The sequence below is a fragment of the Quercus robur genome, chromosome 4 (assembly GCF_932294415.1).
Source record: "Quercus robur chromosome 4, dhQueRobu3.1, whole genome shotgun sequence".
NCBI lineage: Eukaryota > Viridiplantae > Streptophyta > Magnoliopsida > Fagales > Fagaceae > Quercus > Quercus robur.
The window spans coordinates 48,667,518-48,685,295 of record NC_065537.1 but is presented as its reverse complement, the minus strand read 5'-3'; the positions used below and the strand labels follow the sequence as shown (position 1 = coordinate 48,685,295).

At 37.0% G+C, this 17,778-nt stretch overlaps 2 protein-coding genes across 2 annotated transcripts; one reads left to right on the top strand and one right to left on the bottom strand.

Annotated features, from left to right (window-relative positions):
- Nucleotides 1-5,857: 5,857 nt before the first annotated feature.
- Nucleotides 5,858-7,234, bottom strand: LOC126722078 (uncharacterized). Its single transcript, XM_050425231.1, has one exon. The coding sequence runs from the start codon at nucleotides 7,232-7,234 to the stop codon at nucleotides 5,858-5,860; it is 1,377 nt and encodes a 458-aa protein (XP_050281188.1).
- Nucleotides 7,235-11,717: 4,483 nt separating this feature from the next.
- Nucleotides 11,718-17,574, top strand: LOC126722625 (uncharacterized). Its single transcript, XM_050425767.1, has 5 exons — nucleotides 11,718-11,984; nucleotides 12,591-12,723; nucleotides 14,966-15,210; nucleotides 15,797-15,968; nucleotides 16,619-17,574. The coding sequence occupies exons 1-5, from the start codon at nucleotides 11,869-11,871 to the stop codon at nucleotides 16,817-16,819; spliced, it is 867 nt and encodes a 288-aa protein (XP_050281724.1). The 5' UTR covers nucleotides 11,718-11,868; the 3' UTR covers nucleotides 16,820-17,574.
- Nucleotides 17,575-17,778: the final 204 nt, after the last annotated feature.

Genomic DNA, 17,778 nt, shown 5'->3' with positions numbered 1-17,778 from the left:
AAAATATCCTTCAATTTGGTTGAGGGATGGATCGAAGATTGCTGAAACGGAATTACAATGAATCTCTGGCTATGAGCTTGTTAGAAATTCTTTGTTCTTCATGTTCTTCGTGTGTTCTTCGTCTTCGAAGATTTGTGGTGGAAGTTCTTCGGGGCTTTAGAAGCTTGGATCCATAGAGCTTCATTGATTTGTGATTTGTTGATATTTTTGGACGCTTTGAGCTTGATTCCCGCAAACTTTAGGATCTAGGTAGACAGTTTAGATGATTCTGCTTCGAATGTTCTTCGATTTTGGAGTTGAAGTTCTTGAAAGCTTTGAGGCTTGATTCTTGCAGAGCTTTTTTACTTTTGAATCTTGGTCCCCTTAAATGTCTTAGGAAGGCTTCTATTTATAGGAATTTGGGGGTGGGTGAGCGACACGTGGCGGAGTCTGATTGGTGACACATGTCACAGCCTGATTGGTCCGCTTATGTCATCGCTTACACGTGCTAGATTGCTTGTGTCATTGCTTACACATGTTGGATTGCTTGTGTCATCGCTTACGCGTGCTGATGTGTGATTGGTTTCTGTACGACACTTGACAAATTTCTGTTGGTTTCTGAATAGTGATAACAAAACTTAGCAGCAATACGTGGTGCTTTGTAATTGGCTATATTTTGTGGACTTGGTAATGTGATGTGTCAGCTTGTGATAGATCGGGAATTTTCTCTCTCAACAGTGTGATTTTGGTGATACGGAGGATTGCATGTGCCACCCATGTTCATACGCGCATGCCTATCTTTTTAACTGCCTATGCATGCTCATGATGTTTCAAATTCCCAACACCGCATCAAATGCTGCAGGTGGCTGCCTGCTTCCCACATCCAATGGTGAGATGGAGATCTTACAGTCCTCATTTCACCTCGATTATGGGGCGGGAAAATTGCTACTTCTTTCCCACTATATAAGAAGGGGAGGGAGCTCATTTTTTGCCCCAAGAAGAAAAAACTCTTTTAAGCCACCAAGAGTCTCCTGAAGAGCGGCGTTGTGCTCCCAACTTTGTAAGTGGTCTCATCTCCCTCCTCGGTCAAGTAGGTTTTGTGCTGCGACTTAAATAATGCTCCTAAGTGCAGCATTGTCATGAAGTAATAATTTGGTAAGTCCGAGGTCGAATCCACATGGAAAAGGGAATTAATTAGCAAATCACAAGAGAATAAAACTAAAATAATAAAGTTTAATTAAAGAGATTTTGATGGTTTAGTAAAATTAATTTAAATTGAGAGAAAATAACAATATATTAAGATGCAAAGGACATCTATTGGTAGTCTTAACAATATTTATTTTATAACTCAACTAAAATTCATATGAAGGATGATCTTAGTAGGATGATTTAACAATAAGAACTCAAGAATTAATTGTCTAAGGTTGTTTTATAAAATTGATTGATTTTAGATAAAACAAAACTAGTGAATTAGTTTGTAGGGAATACTAAGCATTTAAAATACTCGGAGTCTATGATAAATCAAAGAATTATATAGAACTAAACAATTTTCTAGATGAGTAAATCAATCAAAAACATAACAACATAAGTATTAAAACCATAAAATAATTGTTAAGAACATACCAATAAATGGTTGAGTTTCACCCCTTACTTTAGCAAGGCTTCTAGCAAGTCATAATACAAATAAAACTCTAAAAACTATAAAGAAACTTTAAGAAAACCTAAATTACGTTCTACGGAAGCTCCCCTCTGAATTTTGCCCTAAAAGAGCCTTTAAATAGGTCAAGGAATCCTATTACAAGTTAAATTCTTGTTTAAAGAAAATCTCAGTTTTTAGGCTTCACTTAATAGACGCTTTTGGCCCATTTCACGTCAGAATTTAGACTTTTGGTAAACTACAAAATTGTAGCCCTTTACAATAAAATTCCAGCCTAACTTGAATTATCTTGATTGGACATCTAATCCGAAAGTTATGCTAAAAATACTAACTAATATGCAGGCTAGAATCTTAATCCAAATTGGACTTCGATTTGGTACAAATTTCCTTTGATTCGGTACAAATTTCCTTTGATTCCTTGCTCCAATTTGACTTAAATTTAATTTGGTTGGCATTCTTTAACTTTATCATGACCCTCGTAAAAGTAAAGTCCATTAACTTTATTTTTTGCACAAATCTACTTATTTAATTCCATTCTCATACAAAAGACAAATTCATGCATTAAAATATAGGGATAATTACAGTAAACCCACCTGAGGTTTGGCCTGTTTTCACGTTGCCTACCCGTGGTTCAAAACTTATCACTTTGCCCACCTGTACATTAATCCGTTACCACCCCCCCCCCCCCCGTTACCCACCTCACCCTCAGACGTTAGAAAAACACCCTTTTATGCCAAATTAGAACATTACACGGATCAAACAACGCGAACTCACTCTCTTTTCCTCACGAGCCCTACAAACGCGAAAATCCCTGTAATGCTGGGGTTTTGATTTTTCTGATCATGCTTTCGTGTGAGGGTGAGGTTCTGACTTTGGGTTGTCTTGAGTCGTTGAATATTTGAAGATAGATCATCACCAGGTACGACATTTCTGCTTATGGTTCTGAGCTGGGGTTTCAAGTTTTGATGATAGCGTTGATTCACAAGAAGTTGATAATCGATGTCTTCTTCGAGTGGAAATTACTCAGGTTCATGTGGGCATTTGTGTACATATGAGACTTGTGTGCTGAGAACAAGTCTGACAGTGAATAATTTTGGGAGAAGGTTTCTAGGTTGTAGCCGATATAAGGTAAGTATACTTTTTACCTAATCTAGCTGATTCACATGAGATTGGAATGTGATGTGTTCAATTCAATTTATGAACAGATTGGTCCCAAGTGCCCTTTCTTTAGATGGATTGATAATCCCACTTGTGTGCGTGGGAATGAAACTGCCCATTTGGTGTAACAAAAGCTGAATTTACTGCGGAGTGAGCTGCAACTTGCATGTGAAAGGGAAAGAGAAGCTACCCAGGCAGCAGCAGAAGCTACCCAAATGGCAGAAATTGCTCAAGACAGGGTAGCAAAAGCCATTGAGAGGGAGAGAAAGTTTCGAGCTTCCTCTGTTCAAGCCAAGGAGATAGCAGAGAGAGCTTTAAAGCAAGAGAGAAAGTGCAAAATTGCACTAATTCTGTCATGGTTTTTTTTTTTGTTTTGGTTATGTTGTTTTCATGTTTTGGCTCAAGTGAAAATGTTGTAATGATGAGATTGAGTCTGCCTGATGGGTTGTAATATAAGCTGGTCCTCAATTATATTGTAATAGAACTATAAAAGAATTTTTTGAGAATGAGAACTATGTAAGGTGGTAGATGCTATTGGCTTGAAGCCACTTAATAATATAAGCCTTTTTAAGATAAAGTGTTATTTATATTAGATGCTGTTGGTATTTTTGTTTAAAGTGAATTGGCTACTTAGAGCTGTGAGCTGTTGGTGTTGGTGTTTTGTTGGATGTTGTGAGCTGTGTTGGTTTGTGCATAAAGTGCATTGTGTGAAGACAATTGTGTTGAAAGTGAATTTAAAGTGCATTGTGTGTAGACAATTGTGTTGAAAGTGAATTTAAAGTGCATGACAATCTATCAACTTGCAAGAAAAGATAACAAATTCAACACATACACCTGCTATTCAACACATAGACCCTGCACACATAAACAAACTCATATAATAATAACTCATATGACAAACTGCAATAATCAGAACAATAATTCTGAACACCTGTCATTAAGTTGGGAAATTGTATACATATTTTAAGGTGGCATTGAATAGTCTTTCATCAACCACCAGTAAATATAAGGCATTTGGTACAACAACCAAAACAGTTGCAGCTGCCCAATGTTTACAAAACTTACAAAAATACAAAAAGTGTTTGAACAGCTATATCAAAAAGTGTCTTGCCATTGTCTGCCCTGCCTAACCCTAACACTACATAAAACCCTAACACTACATAACCCTAATACATTATACATAGCAACAAAAGTGTCTTGACTTAGTCTTCATTTATTGCCCCTGCCTCTCCCACCACAGCTGGCCTTTCCATCTCTTGTTCTACATTTCTGAGCTCTTGCTGCATCACCCCTTCCTCTCAAAGTAGCTCCTCTGGTAGTAGGTGGTCTTGTAGGTTACAAAGTACAAGAATTCACATGTTAGCTACCAGCATCACAGTTTTATGAATAAAACATCAAACCTAACACTATAGTACCTGTGATGATAGTGGTCTACTGTCCCATGTTTCTGCAGGGGTGTGTGGTGTTGGCTGGCTTGAAGAGAACCAAGGAATTCCTCTAACTGTGTACTTGAAGTCTGAAGAGTACCATTGACTTGGGTTCTGTGACCATGGAGCTGGTGGCCTTAACCATGGAGCTTGTGGCTGTGGAGCTGGAGCTTGTGGCTGTGACCCTACTGCCTGGTTGGATGAGGCCATAGTGTAAGGCTGATGTGTTGGTGGGGGCTGAGCTGAGGATTGGGTCTGTGATGAAGATGGGGCCTGGGATCCTTGTCTATGTGTAGAAGGCCTTCCACTTCCCTGCAACCAAATATGAGCATGTTTTTACAGTGTCAGTTATTGGAATTTTGCATTTGAATAAAAAAAATTTGTAAAAACTTACAGATTTCCCTTTCTGCAATCTCTACCTCCTCTCCCATGCTGTCTCACCAGTGACATTGGCTTTGCATCCCCTTGCATTGTGCCCTTCCTGTTGACACCTTCCACACCTCACTGGCCTGTTTCCTCTAGACACCTTATAAGGGTTCGGCTCATCAGCATCTCTCTTCCTCTTCATGGGTGGCCTGCCTAGTGGCTTATAGACAGTAGGTACAACAGGCTTGGGTTGGCCACTTGAAATCCACTTAGACTGGCCAGGCATGGGAGGTATAGGTGTCTTGTATGTCTCCACATAAGCATCCTTGTAGTAGCATGGATGGGTGTAGTCTTCTGGTTTCTCACGATTAACAAAAATGGCTGCAACTCTATGCTTGCAAGGGATTCCTGTCAAGTCCCATACTCTACAACTGCATGTCCTATTTACCAAGTCCACCACATGCCTTTCCCTCTCATTGTCAACCTCATACACAAACCTCCTAGAAGGAACTGCACAGAAACTCTTACACTCTAATTTTAACTGCTCCAACTTTTTTTATATGCTTGGACACAAATTGCCACCATACTTTTCTATGCCAACCTTCTTTATATACAGCCTGTTCATAAGCCTAACTCTGATCCACTCCAGCATTGATAAGATGAGCTTGTCTCTAGCCTTCACAATCATAGAGTTAAAACTCTCACTCAGATTGTTTACCATACAATCTGTCAAAACTCTTGAAGAAAAGTGGGATCTGGTCCACTGTGCAGGCTCTATATCAGCCAGGTACTGCCAAGCTTCTTCATCCAAACACTTAAGATGGTCCATCCCTCTCTCAAATTCCCTGGCTGATGTTGTGCCAGCACACCTCCACAGTACACTCTTCAACTCCATGCCCTTGTGGTTAACCTTGAAGTTGTTGTATATGTGCTTCATACAATACCTGTGCTCCACAGTTGGGAATAGAGTCTCCATTGCAGGTAAAAGGCCCTGCAATCAAGGAAGCATTCAATATTAGCAAGTAAGCATGTAAAAAGGTAAGCATGTAATGAAGTCATGAACATGAGCTAGATGATAATACCTTTTGCCTGTCATTGATGAATACCAGATTGAGCTCATCTGGCTTGCCAATGTCATCAGCAAACTGTTCCAAGAACCAAGTCCAGCTATCCTTGTTCTCTTGCTCAACCACAGCCATTGCCACTGGGAATATATTGTCATTTCCATCCTTGGCAGTGGCAGACAACAATTGCCCACAAAACCTACCCTTCAAGTGGCATCCATCCAGCCCAACAAGGGTCTACAACCACCTAGAAAGCCAACCTTCTGAGCATTGTACCTAATGTACATCCTTTTAAACTTGGGCTCTGCATTTTCATTTTCCATCTCTGTTTGCAGAATCACCTTACTTCCTACATCTGTCCTTAATATCATTTCTGCATAATCTCTAAGTAGGCCATACTGAGCCTCTTCATTCCCAGTAATCAACCCCCTAGCTGCCTTCCTTGATCTATACACCTGACTAAGACTGAAATCAACTGAAATCTTCTGCATCACATGGTGCTTAACACCTGAGACCTCCCAATTAGGATTCTTACCAAAATCCTCCAAATACCTCTTTGTCACATAGGCTGATGTAACTTGCCCATTTTTAAATGATAGGGGGCAAGTACATTCAGGATAAAGTGTCTTGATCTCAAATGTGCACTCTCCAGTCACCATTGAGGCATAATACCTCCATCCACAATTATTCTTACAATGTACAGAAATCTTCTTCTTCTCATTCAACTTCCACTTGACATCAATGTGATTCTGAATCACATACTCCCTCAAAGCCTTCCTAAACACCTGAGAGTTTGGGAACTTCATCCCTTTTGCCAACCTAACATTTTCCATATCAGTCCTCTCATTGAACTCCAAATTGCCAGGCCCCTGCTCATCATCAGAACTATCCACACTTGCAATATCATCCTCTAAAGCTGGTTCAGCCCACTCTTCATCTAAATCTATGTTTGGAGGAGGAACATTGCTTGGGCCAGGTGCATCTGTGTTTGGCTGAGGTGTATCAGTGTTTGGATGAGATGTATCAGTGGTTGGAACAGTGTTAGGCTCATGTGGCACTGTGTGAGGTGGAGAAGACTCACCAAAAATGTCATCAGCAAAGTCTTCTCCTTCCAGGCCTTCATTCAACCAATCAAACTCCTCCTCCACACCATCACCCCCTGTAGCAGCTCCTGCACCACCCCCTACACCAGCCCCTGCACCCCCTATAGCAGCCCCTGCACCAGCTCCTACACCAACCCCTGCACCATCAGGAACTTCAACTACAAGTGGAGCATTACCACTCTCCACATACAGTATGATGGTGTCTCTTGGCCTTCCCTCATTAAGCTTCCACAAGGGTTCCACATCTTGATCATCTTTTATGAGCCTTAAGTCTTGCTCCAAGTTGCCCCCAAGACCTAAATAATGAACCCTACACGATTCATCAATCCCCAATTCCTCACATATAGCTTTTATTTCAAAATAACCAAGCAAATCAGCATTCCTATACACTATTTCAACTTTCCCACCAAAGTACTCTAAACTAGGGTTCCACACAAAAGCACCCCCATAATGTACCTCCAATTTCACTTCAACATCCATCTGCAATAACAAATTACAAGTTGACACGTATACAATTAACAATTAAAGAATTGTAAACAACAAAAGAGGCAAAAGAGTAAACAGTTGCATGTTTCAGTTTTGTTTTTGGGATGCAACGCACACAGAGGGACCACATTTTCTGCTTTTCTTTTGATTTTGATTATGTTTTACTAAATAGCACATGCAAACACTAAAAATTTCAACCCAATAGAAACTTGGGTCCATTGTGAGACACAATAACCACGACAAACAAAGTGCCCACAGACAAAATGCCCATAAACAAACACAAATCCAAAGAATAGGTGGTCACATTTTTCATAAATATCAATAAACACAACCAATATTCTCATTCCATTACATGTAACATTCACCATTGATTGATTACTCAAAAAAAAAAAATAAAACAACCATAAGCCCAAAGTAAAAACCCAAAGAGTGACTGATTTCTTACCAGGATTTTAGTCACTCGAATAACCCGTTGTTCGTCTAGGTTTACTCTTGCAGCAGTATGTCAATATTAGATGCAGAATGGATTTTTCGCGTTTGTAGGGCTCGTGAGGAAAAGAGAGTGAGTTCGCGTTGTTTGATCCGTGTAATGTTCTAATTTGGCAAAAAAGGGTGTTTTTCTAACGTCTGAGGGTGAGGTGGGTAACGGGGGGGGGGGGGGGTAACGGATTGATGTACAGGTGGGCAAAGTGATAAGTTTTGAACCACGGGTAAGCAACGTGAAAACGGGCCAAACCTCAGGTGGGTTTACTGTAATTATCCCTAAAATATAATTAAGCACAAAATTAATTATTCAACATTATTCCAAAACCAAATATAAAATGCATGAATTATATCAAAATAAGTATGATAATGCTTTTTAATAATGATATAAATATGCAAAATTAAGCTATTATCACGGGGGGTTGCACGTGCCACTCATGTTCATACGTGCCTGCCTATCTTTTTAACTACTTGTGCACGCTCATGACATTTCAGATTCCTAACGCCGCATTAAATATTTCAGGTGGCTGCCTGTTTCCTACATCCAATGGTAAGATGGAGATCTTACGGTCCTTATTTCACCACGATTGGGGGTGGGGGGGGTGAGAAAATTGCTGCTTCTTTCCCCCTATATAAGAAGGGGAGGGAGTTCATTTTCTACCCCAAGAAGAAAAAATTCTTTTAAGCCACCAAGAGTCTCATGAAGAGTGGCGTTATGCTCCTAGCTTTGTAAGTGGTCTCATCTCCCTCCTCAGTCAAGTAGGTTTTGGGTCTAGGATTTCCTTCTTCCCCTTTTTTCTTCTTTATTTCATAGTATGGGTAGGTTTGCTAGTTTGATAGACATCAATGAGAAAAAGGAGGCCTTTAAGGCTAAGTATGGCATCCTGACTAGTGTCATCGTAGAGCATTGTGAAGTGGGTGAACACTATACCGGAAGACTTTTAGGTGCCGTGGCTATTCCCATCATCACCTTCATTGAAGGTAGGATGAGGATACTTATGGATAGGGTAATGCATGAGTTCCTTCTGTTTTTTAGAATAAGCCCCTCTTAGTGTTCCATCAACCTTTTTAAGATAGTTAATAGTGTAAACCGAATAAACAAAGAGATGGGTGTAACCTGACCCACCACGACATCAATTAAGTTTATAGCTGCCATGATAACAAGGTCACTAGTTATTACCTTCGAACTAGGAACACACCTGTCAGGCTCATCTCTTGCCTTCTTGATAACAACAAAGGCCTCAATAATGAATTTTTGATCATCTCAGGAGACTAGCATGACGAGCTCTATCCAAGATGGGAAGCTAAGTAGGGAGGGCAACTCAAGATGCTTTTATTTTTGAGTTTAATGAAAAAAGAAGGGTTTTTTTTTTTTTTTTTTTTAATAGATTCTCGGATACGTTTGTTTGACCTTTCCCTCAAATTCAAACCTTCCTGAACCTCCTTTCGGAGGAGGCAGATTTGCTCCCTGAGACCATTTACTTCTTGGTCCCTAGGATTTGGTCTTGAGGGTGTTAGGTTGTCCTGGCTTCTCCAATTGGACTGGACTAGGGTACTTCTGTTGCTCCCAACAGATAGGGTACTGTCTCTCGCCTCTCTTAGGCTCCCGATTCACCCAGTCTAGCTGTTGCCCTGATCCCACTGACTCTCTTCCTTCATTCTGTTCCACCGTTCTACTTTTGTCTCTGGAAGCCATTTTCCCATTTTCACGATTGGTTTAGCAAGAAAGGTAGTCTTTCCCACAGATGGAGCCAGTTGTGTGGGGCGTAAAAGCGGCACCTAAGGGCCTAAAGGCTGGGACTTGGGCTTTGGATGTGAGCTCATTACAACTAATTATTTAGAAATGGGTAAGGTAGACCAACACATGGATTCCTTAACTTATGGGCCGAAGATAGGAAATATGGATCAGACAGAAAGCAAAAAGAATTGAGCAAGAAAAACCGAAACTTTTTATTAATGTTCCCTTGATTGGCCGAGGAAGGTTTTACTTAGCTTTCAACAATACAAGCTTGAGTGATTTCTCCTTAATTCTTATTCCCACCCCCCCCCCCCTCCCCCCTTAATGGGGTTTTCTCCTTCTTTTATAGTAATTTGCCCTTAATCCTGACTCTCTGGTTGTAGGGTGGTAGATTTCGCTTAGATACTTGTCCCATCCCTCTTTTGGGAGAAGTGCAGAGTGAGCTACAGGTCGTTTGGGCATTGTTTAGATAAAAAATGATACAATATAAAATTACACTATTGGTTTGTAAAGTTTATAAGTTAAGTGTTTTTTGTCTTTGATGTTTTAAATGAGTGAATTGTAGTACCAAATTTCCCCCAGATACTTGTCCCATCCCTTTTTTGGGAGAAGTGCAGAGTGAGTTACGGTTGTTTGGGCATTGTTTAGATAAAAAATGACACAATATAAAATTATGCTATTGGTTTGTAAAGTTTATAAGTTAAAGCGTTTTTTGTCTTTGATGTTTTAAATGAGTGAATTGTAGTACCTTAAGTTTAAAACACGGTATCTGCAGGTCCTTCTTCTATCTAGTTTTGTTAATTTTTCTATGTTTGTAGCTAATAGGATAATAAGTTGGTTTATTTTTAGTAACATGAAATCTATTTTATATCTTAAAGGCCATACATTAGGTATCCGTTTGGATATTGGTGAAACGCAGTGCGTCTGCGTTTCACGCTTTTTTTTTCATTGAGAAGCGCATTTCAGTGCTTTCCAGTGGGTTTCGTGCACTGTTCATAGGACCTACAAACCTCTTTTTTCAACAAAACTTTCATTAAAAATGGGTCTCACGACACTATTCACACATTTAAAAATTATTTTGCTACAGTGTTTTCAGTTTTTAGCAAAATAAGTGATATCCAAACACACCCTAGATTTGCTTAACTCAAACTCGTATTTTTGCCCCAATATCACATTTCTCCATTACGAGCCCTAGGCAACTATAGTATGAAAATTTCCCCAATTTCAAATTGCAATCTCAAATCTCCCCTCCCAATCTAGCATTGATTAAACCCTAAAGCATCCCAAGTTCATATTGTGAGATCATTTGCTTTCTTCATACAAAGTATTGAGTGGATCAACAACTGCTTGAGGGTGTCTAGAAATCATAATTTTAAGAGCGGATTATTAACCATAATTGGATCTCAGTTTCGACAATGTAGCTTCATTGCAATCTACAAAGTAGTTTTCGGACACATTTTTAATGGTCTTGGATGAGTTGCAACCTAACATGAGGTAGCAAAAGTCTATAACATTATCAGATTCCATTCATTATATATAATATAGTTTCCATCATAGGATAACAAATGAAATTTCATATATAATATAGCTGTCTAGAAGCTAAACTGAGTTTTTAAAACCCAAAACTCATAATTAATTAACTGGAAAATGTTAAATTCGGACACACAAATATGTTTGGTTTGGGTATTGTGTACTTTAAAAAAAAAAAAAAAAAAAAACCTGGATGACACATCGTTAAAATAGGCTATTTTGTTTGATAAGATAAATTAGGCCACCTTGTTTCTAGGCCAGACATAATATAAAATTAGTAAAAACTTATTGATATTTTGGTTTGATGGTAAAAAATTCTCATAAGGAACGGACGCCATAAATTGAAACTTTCTAAATATATATATAAAATTAACAGAATTAGATCAAGATAAAACTAATAAAACTCATTTTTGAAAACGGTTGGACTAAAATGAAAAATCCCCTGTTGGAAACTTCAAATACTATTCTTAAAAAAAAAAAAAAAACTTCAAATACTAAAAATATTATCTTAGAATGAGAGATATATAATTCAATTTCCACTTATACAAATTGATATTTTGGTCTAACGACAGATCATAAGTTAAAACTCTATTTGAAAATATTAAACATATATAAAATTTAGAGGCAATTTTGACCAAAATTTTTTCCCTTTAAAAAAATAAATTTACAGACCTATGATTCCCTTTAAAAAAATTTCTCTGTGTTTTGATTATAGCACAGCCGGTATTCCACTTTGATCAAAACACAGAGAAATTTTTTCTCAAAAAAAAAAAAAAAACACAGAGAAATTTGTCCCAAAAAAAAAAAAAAAAAACAGAGAGAAATCTGAAGAGAGGGAGAGAGAGAGCAAAGCTTTTAATTAATTCTAAGTTTGAAAATGGAGAAAGGCGTACAGAGATGGTTAGTGGACATATCAAAGTGGGACCCATCTCCCAATGACTTCTGCTCTGCCCTCTCTCTTCTCCCTCAACATCAACGCTCCTTTGTTACAAGGTTTTTGCTTCTCTTTTCTCTCTGTTTGCTTTCTGGGAAAATTAAAAGAAAACCAGTTCTGTTCTATGCTATTCTTAAAAGTTATATTTATTTTTTAATAACGAGTTGTCATTGAAATTCACATACATCGTCAATATCTGCCCTTTTTCAATAATAGTTTTTGATGGGTCTTTCAGAATCATGCGGTGAAGCTGTGTTTGGTCTCTAAGAAAATTAACAATTGGAATTCTGAACATATATATTCACAAACTGATTAGCATAATTATTTTGTTCAAGATTTAATCTTGGTGTCTTTCCTAGAGGTGATTCAGTTTGATTTTTTTTTTTATCAATGTTATATCTTGGTTGATCTTTGTTTAGTTATATGAAGTTGGTGTAGTAGATTGTAGTTTGTAGGGTGTTTTAACAATGTAGAATTGTTTTTTTCACTGTATTTGTACTTTAGTTTCTTTGTTTGCAGCTTGTTGCTGTATGATGATGAGTGATGACTTTTGTTGTACTATGTTTTGATTTATTAATAAAATTTCAGCTTATTTATCAAAGAAAGAAATGTTGAATTGTTTGTGTAAGAGTCCATGACCTTTCAATTTGCCTTCACATTGGTAGGTTTGTGAGAGTGGAGGATAGAAAACGGGCACTTGTGAGCCGATTGCTTCAGTATGCTCTTGTACATGAAGTGCTGGGAATCCCATTTGATGAAATCACCATAAATCGCACATTGGAGGGCAAGCCATATCTGGTATAACCATAGCTAACAATTTTATTATTATTATTTTTTGAATTCAACAGATAATATGTGTGTGTTACCCAATTTTGGGACTCTTGGTGATTATGTGGTCAGGTTCAGATTCAAATATGAAATTCAAGTCAATTTTGGTCTTTATATTTGATTTTAAGTTTTTGCATCTTATTCTTAAGACATCAATTAAAGTATAACTTAGGGATAAGAAATATTACACGTAAAATTACAAAGATCAATGAACCCTAAAAGAGAAAAACAACAAACATCCCCAATTTTCCTCAACTAGTTAACAAATAATTTTGAAGAGTATGCTTCAATCCCATCAAATCATCTAGTATCGGCTATGTAATTATTAAGCAGGAGTAGTCATCATGTGGCCAACATGCCAATAAGCTCTTGCTCAAATGGCACCTCCTCTCGTTGTAAGAGTAAGTTGCAGAGTGAGGCCATGAGTTTGAGATCCACTGGGTGTGTGTAATTACCCACTGTGTTCCCCATGGATTTGATTTAATTAGGAAAAAATAGTCTTAGCATAAAGAACTGATTTGTTCCCATGAATTCAACTGCAATTAGGAAAAAATGGTTTTTGGCAAAAAGATTTTCAACTGATAATTATGTGATATACATGGATAATTATGATGGAATATCAATCTGAAATTTGCTGCATCAGAGATAGTTGGGATAAGTGCATAATGGTCCATTTATATTGGCTTGGCTATGAACAACCAAATCGAGGCTTTGGCTGAACCCTTATAGCTTCAAGCAGTTTTACTGGTCAGACCACCAAAACATAGATGGATGGGTGTAGTCCTATCAAAAGTTAATACAAATAGTAAGTCTTACAACAATTTCACCCATCCCTTTGCTACTTAAGCCAAGCCTAGATGCAATGAAGTAATATTCTATATAGCAGCAGGATAATTTCAATTATCAATTACTTATCAAAAAAAAAAAAAAAAAATTCAATTTTCAATAAGGGGTAAAAGAGAGAGGAGAGAGAGAGGGTAACATAGGAGGAAGTTTCTAGAATGCAGAGGATATTTTTGCCGTGTGTGATAGTGTGATCGTTTGTTCTTTTACCCAAATTTACTCAGTGTGTGTGTATATATATATAAATAAAACTGAATAGATGTGTTCCTTTTCCACTTTTATAATTCAGTTTATATCATATATAATTATTGTGTCATGCATGTCATAGTTTTCATTATGTCTTTTCCAAGTATCCTGATGTAGATTCAATGTTGCAACTCATTTCATATTTGATATGATGCACTTTTTGTACCTATAACTATCAATTGTCAATAATCATGACTTTTAAAAATATTTCATGCAAAAAAGTTTATATAAGAAACAAGCATAACATATTTTTGGATAATTTGATAGTCGGGGGAGGAGGGAGGGAGAAATCAAACCTAATAGATATTAGAAAGATGGTAGACTTTTGCACTAACTCCAAAATTTCTTGATATGCATGTTATTGGTCTTCAGAGTCATGGTAAATATCAAAAGATAATAAATAAATAAAAGGCGATCTATTGGATTTTGCCAAGAAGTTACAATTAATTGGGTTAGAATGGCTCATTTTGTTACTTGCTTTTGAATAATGTGGAAGCAAGCTATGTCTTTGTTATTCTCTCTCTCATTAAAACCGACAAAATTGGAAACTTTCTTTTGTATCTATTTTTCTCAAACAAAACCTGCTCTCCTTAGATTCTCAATTTTAGAATTGTGTTGAGAGTTTCATCATTATGAAGAAGAGTGAAAGGAAAGTATGACAATAAACTGCAGATCTAGAAAATTAGAGAGGATAATAATATTTTAGTGACAATATTTATCTGTGAATGTGAGCAATAGTATGAAATTCTATTGGGAGCCAGTGTTTATGTCTATTTCTGTCTTCTAGTAGAAACATCTATTGGTAAGGAGTTGCCGAGTTGAAGTTTATTCAATTTGCTACTTTAGCCTCATCGTTTAGTAGTGTTTTTTTAATTTTATTTTTATTTTGATTATTGTTGATTTTAAATATGTAAATTAGAGGGTGACACCAAAATCATCCTTCTATAGTAGTGTAGCACTAAAACCCTCCCCTTGACAGAGCAAGGTACATGTTAAAGTCATGGGTTCAGGTTCACGTATAACTTACCAATAAAAAAAATAGATATCATCTTATATCTTTTTCAGCTTACTTGTAGCTCCATTACCATAATTATATTTACTATACCGCATTTGTCCTTTTCAGGAAAATGATAATGCTGGCTTGGAATTTCCCAATTTTAATTTCAATGTATCACATCATGGTGACTATGTGGCTATAGCATCTGAACCTTTGTGCCTTGTAGGGTTGGACATAGTTTCTTATGACATTCCCCCAAAGGAGACAGTTCTAGAATTCATTCAGAAATTCTCCTCATACTTTTCAAGTTTGGAATGGGATAATATAGTGAATGCCGGCTCTTGTGATGGTATTTTGGCTGAGTTTAATAGGTAAAATTGCACTTCATCTATAAGATGATTCTTATCAGCAAAACCATTGAGCCAACTAGAAGGCGTGCAATTCAGTAAATTTTCTTAGAAATCAATTATTCAATCTCTTTTTAATGATATTTTCTTTTAATATTCACCACCATTATCATGTTTCCACCCCATCTTGCACAACAGTAGTAAATTGAGTAGCACAAAACTGTAGTCAGCTTACATCTAAGGTGCATTCTGTTGTCTAGAAAATAGATTACACACACACACATGTCGAAATTAGGACGGTATCCAGCCAGGAGCCTGCTTTGATTGATTAATTTTACCTGTTTATTCTCAGGAAGACAATGATTGACCTACTATTATGATGCATTTGTAGCTCTATTGAAATTCCAGTGGGTAGAAAACTTACCCCCCTCCTCTTCCCCCCTCTGAAAAAAGAAAGAAAAAGAGTTCCTTCCTCTTCTACAAGAGCAACTTTGATTATTCTTTTAATTGCATAGAGTACTAATGTTAGTGTCCTACCTGATAATATTTTAGTTGTGAACCAACCAGAAATACTAGAGTATTAACTGACAATTTATGCTTTTTTTTGCAGATATTGGTGTTTGAAAGAAGCATATGTCAAAGCAATAGGAAGCGGACTGGCATATGGGTTGGACAAAGTGGAGTTTCATCACATTAGGTGGACCAACATATCTGTCAAAATTAATGGGGAGGATACAAGGGAATGGAGATTTTGGCTTTTTGAGTTGGGGAAAGGACATTGGGTTAGTTCCTGTCATGCCTTAATATATATCTTTCATTGAAGTTTTGGATCTTGAAATGCCTTTGAAGTGTGTCAATCCTGTTTAAGATTGAAATGATGCTTCTTATAGCTTCCATATACTGTAATATTGCAGTATTTTATGCATGCTGATTTTGGTTAAATACACAGAAGCATTCCAGGCTGTATATTATAAATTCCAGCTTCCTTTATCCAGAAGTTAAGATGAATCATTTTATTCTACAGAGTAATTTGGTTTTTGATAGTTTTAAATTAACCAATGCCTTTTCAAAGGTGAAATTTGCTCACTTAGTCTAAAACTCTCACCGTAAATGAAAGAAAAAGATCACTATTATCATTGAAATTGAATAATAAAATAAATAGTAAAAGCAAAAAAATGATTGTTACTTTCTTGATAGAAGTATATAGTTTAAGCCCAAGTTTCTATTGAGACATGAATAGTAAAAATAAAAATAAAAAACGATTGTTACTTGATAGAAGTATATAATTTAAGACCAAGTTTCTAATTTTATGGTAAATGATCAAAAAAATAATTTAAAACATGTAGTATTTAAAAAAAAAAATGGTAATAGGACTTTAATTGTAGTTTTTTAAACTTTTTGCCTTGTATAACAGCTTTTAATGGATTTGCAGGCATCGATTGCAAGAGGACAGCCTAGATCAGCCACTGAGAGTTACAGGAAAACATTAAAAGGGAGTGAGTTTAATTTAGAGGAATTTCATAAGGGTCTTCATCTTCCCAATGTAGATTTTGTGTCACGAACTGTAGAAGAATTAATTTCAGTCTTGCATGGAGAAGCTTACAATATACCTGGTGATAAAAGGAATACATAAGATTGTTGAAACAGAATACATGGAAGTTGAAGCCTAATGGGGATTTTGACATCCGGTTGTATTATAACAAATTAAGGGCTTCTCCCTCAATTGTCTTTCCTTGGAAAGCTATATGGAGAGCAAAGGCCTCTAGGTGAGTTTCTTTTTTTGTTTGGTGTGTAGCTTGGAATAAGATCTTAACGGGATTGGATTTTGTGGACTAGTGCATTATGTGCTGACATTCTGGAGAGACGATAGAGCACTTACTTCTTCGTTGTGAGATAGCTTATTGGTTATGGAGCTTTGTCTTTGAAACTTTTGGCTTGTCTTGGGTTATACCTAGATCGATCCCAGATTTGCTTTTTGGTTGGTGGAATTGGTTGGGGAAGCATTCATCTCAAATTTGGAACTTAGTTCCGTTGTGCATCCTATGGTGTATTTGGAAGGAACGGAATTGGCGGACTTTTGAGGATTTGGATAGTTTCGGTGATCGGATACTTGCTTCTTTTAGTGGAACTCTTTTTGATTGGTCTCGGGCATGGGGACTCACGACTAGTGATTCTCTCCCTTCTTTTCTTAGCTCTCTTTCTCTTTTGTAATTATTTTGTTGATTGGTTTTCTTTAATGTTTTTTCCTTGTTTTCTTTTTCTTGTATTTTCTAGGTTTGCCCTATGTTCTTCATGCATAGAGTAGCCATTCGTATATATAACATTCTTATCAATAAAAAGAAGAAGAATACATGGTGAAAGTCAATGACATTAATTTGACATGCTGTAGCATACGGTCTAAATATCAAATTTTGCATATTGGGGATGTGGTTCCTCACAATGGCATTTCGTTTGTAGTAGGCTCGGGGCTCCTCTTATATCTTACCGAGAGATAAGAATTCTATTTGCTAATCACTTGTATGTCAGAGTTGAAGGGTAAGAGATGTTTTCATGCCCCTTGAGGAAGCATGCTAGAATTGCTTCCCATGGAAA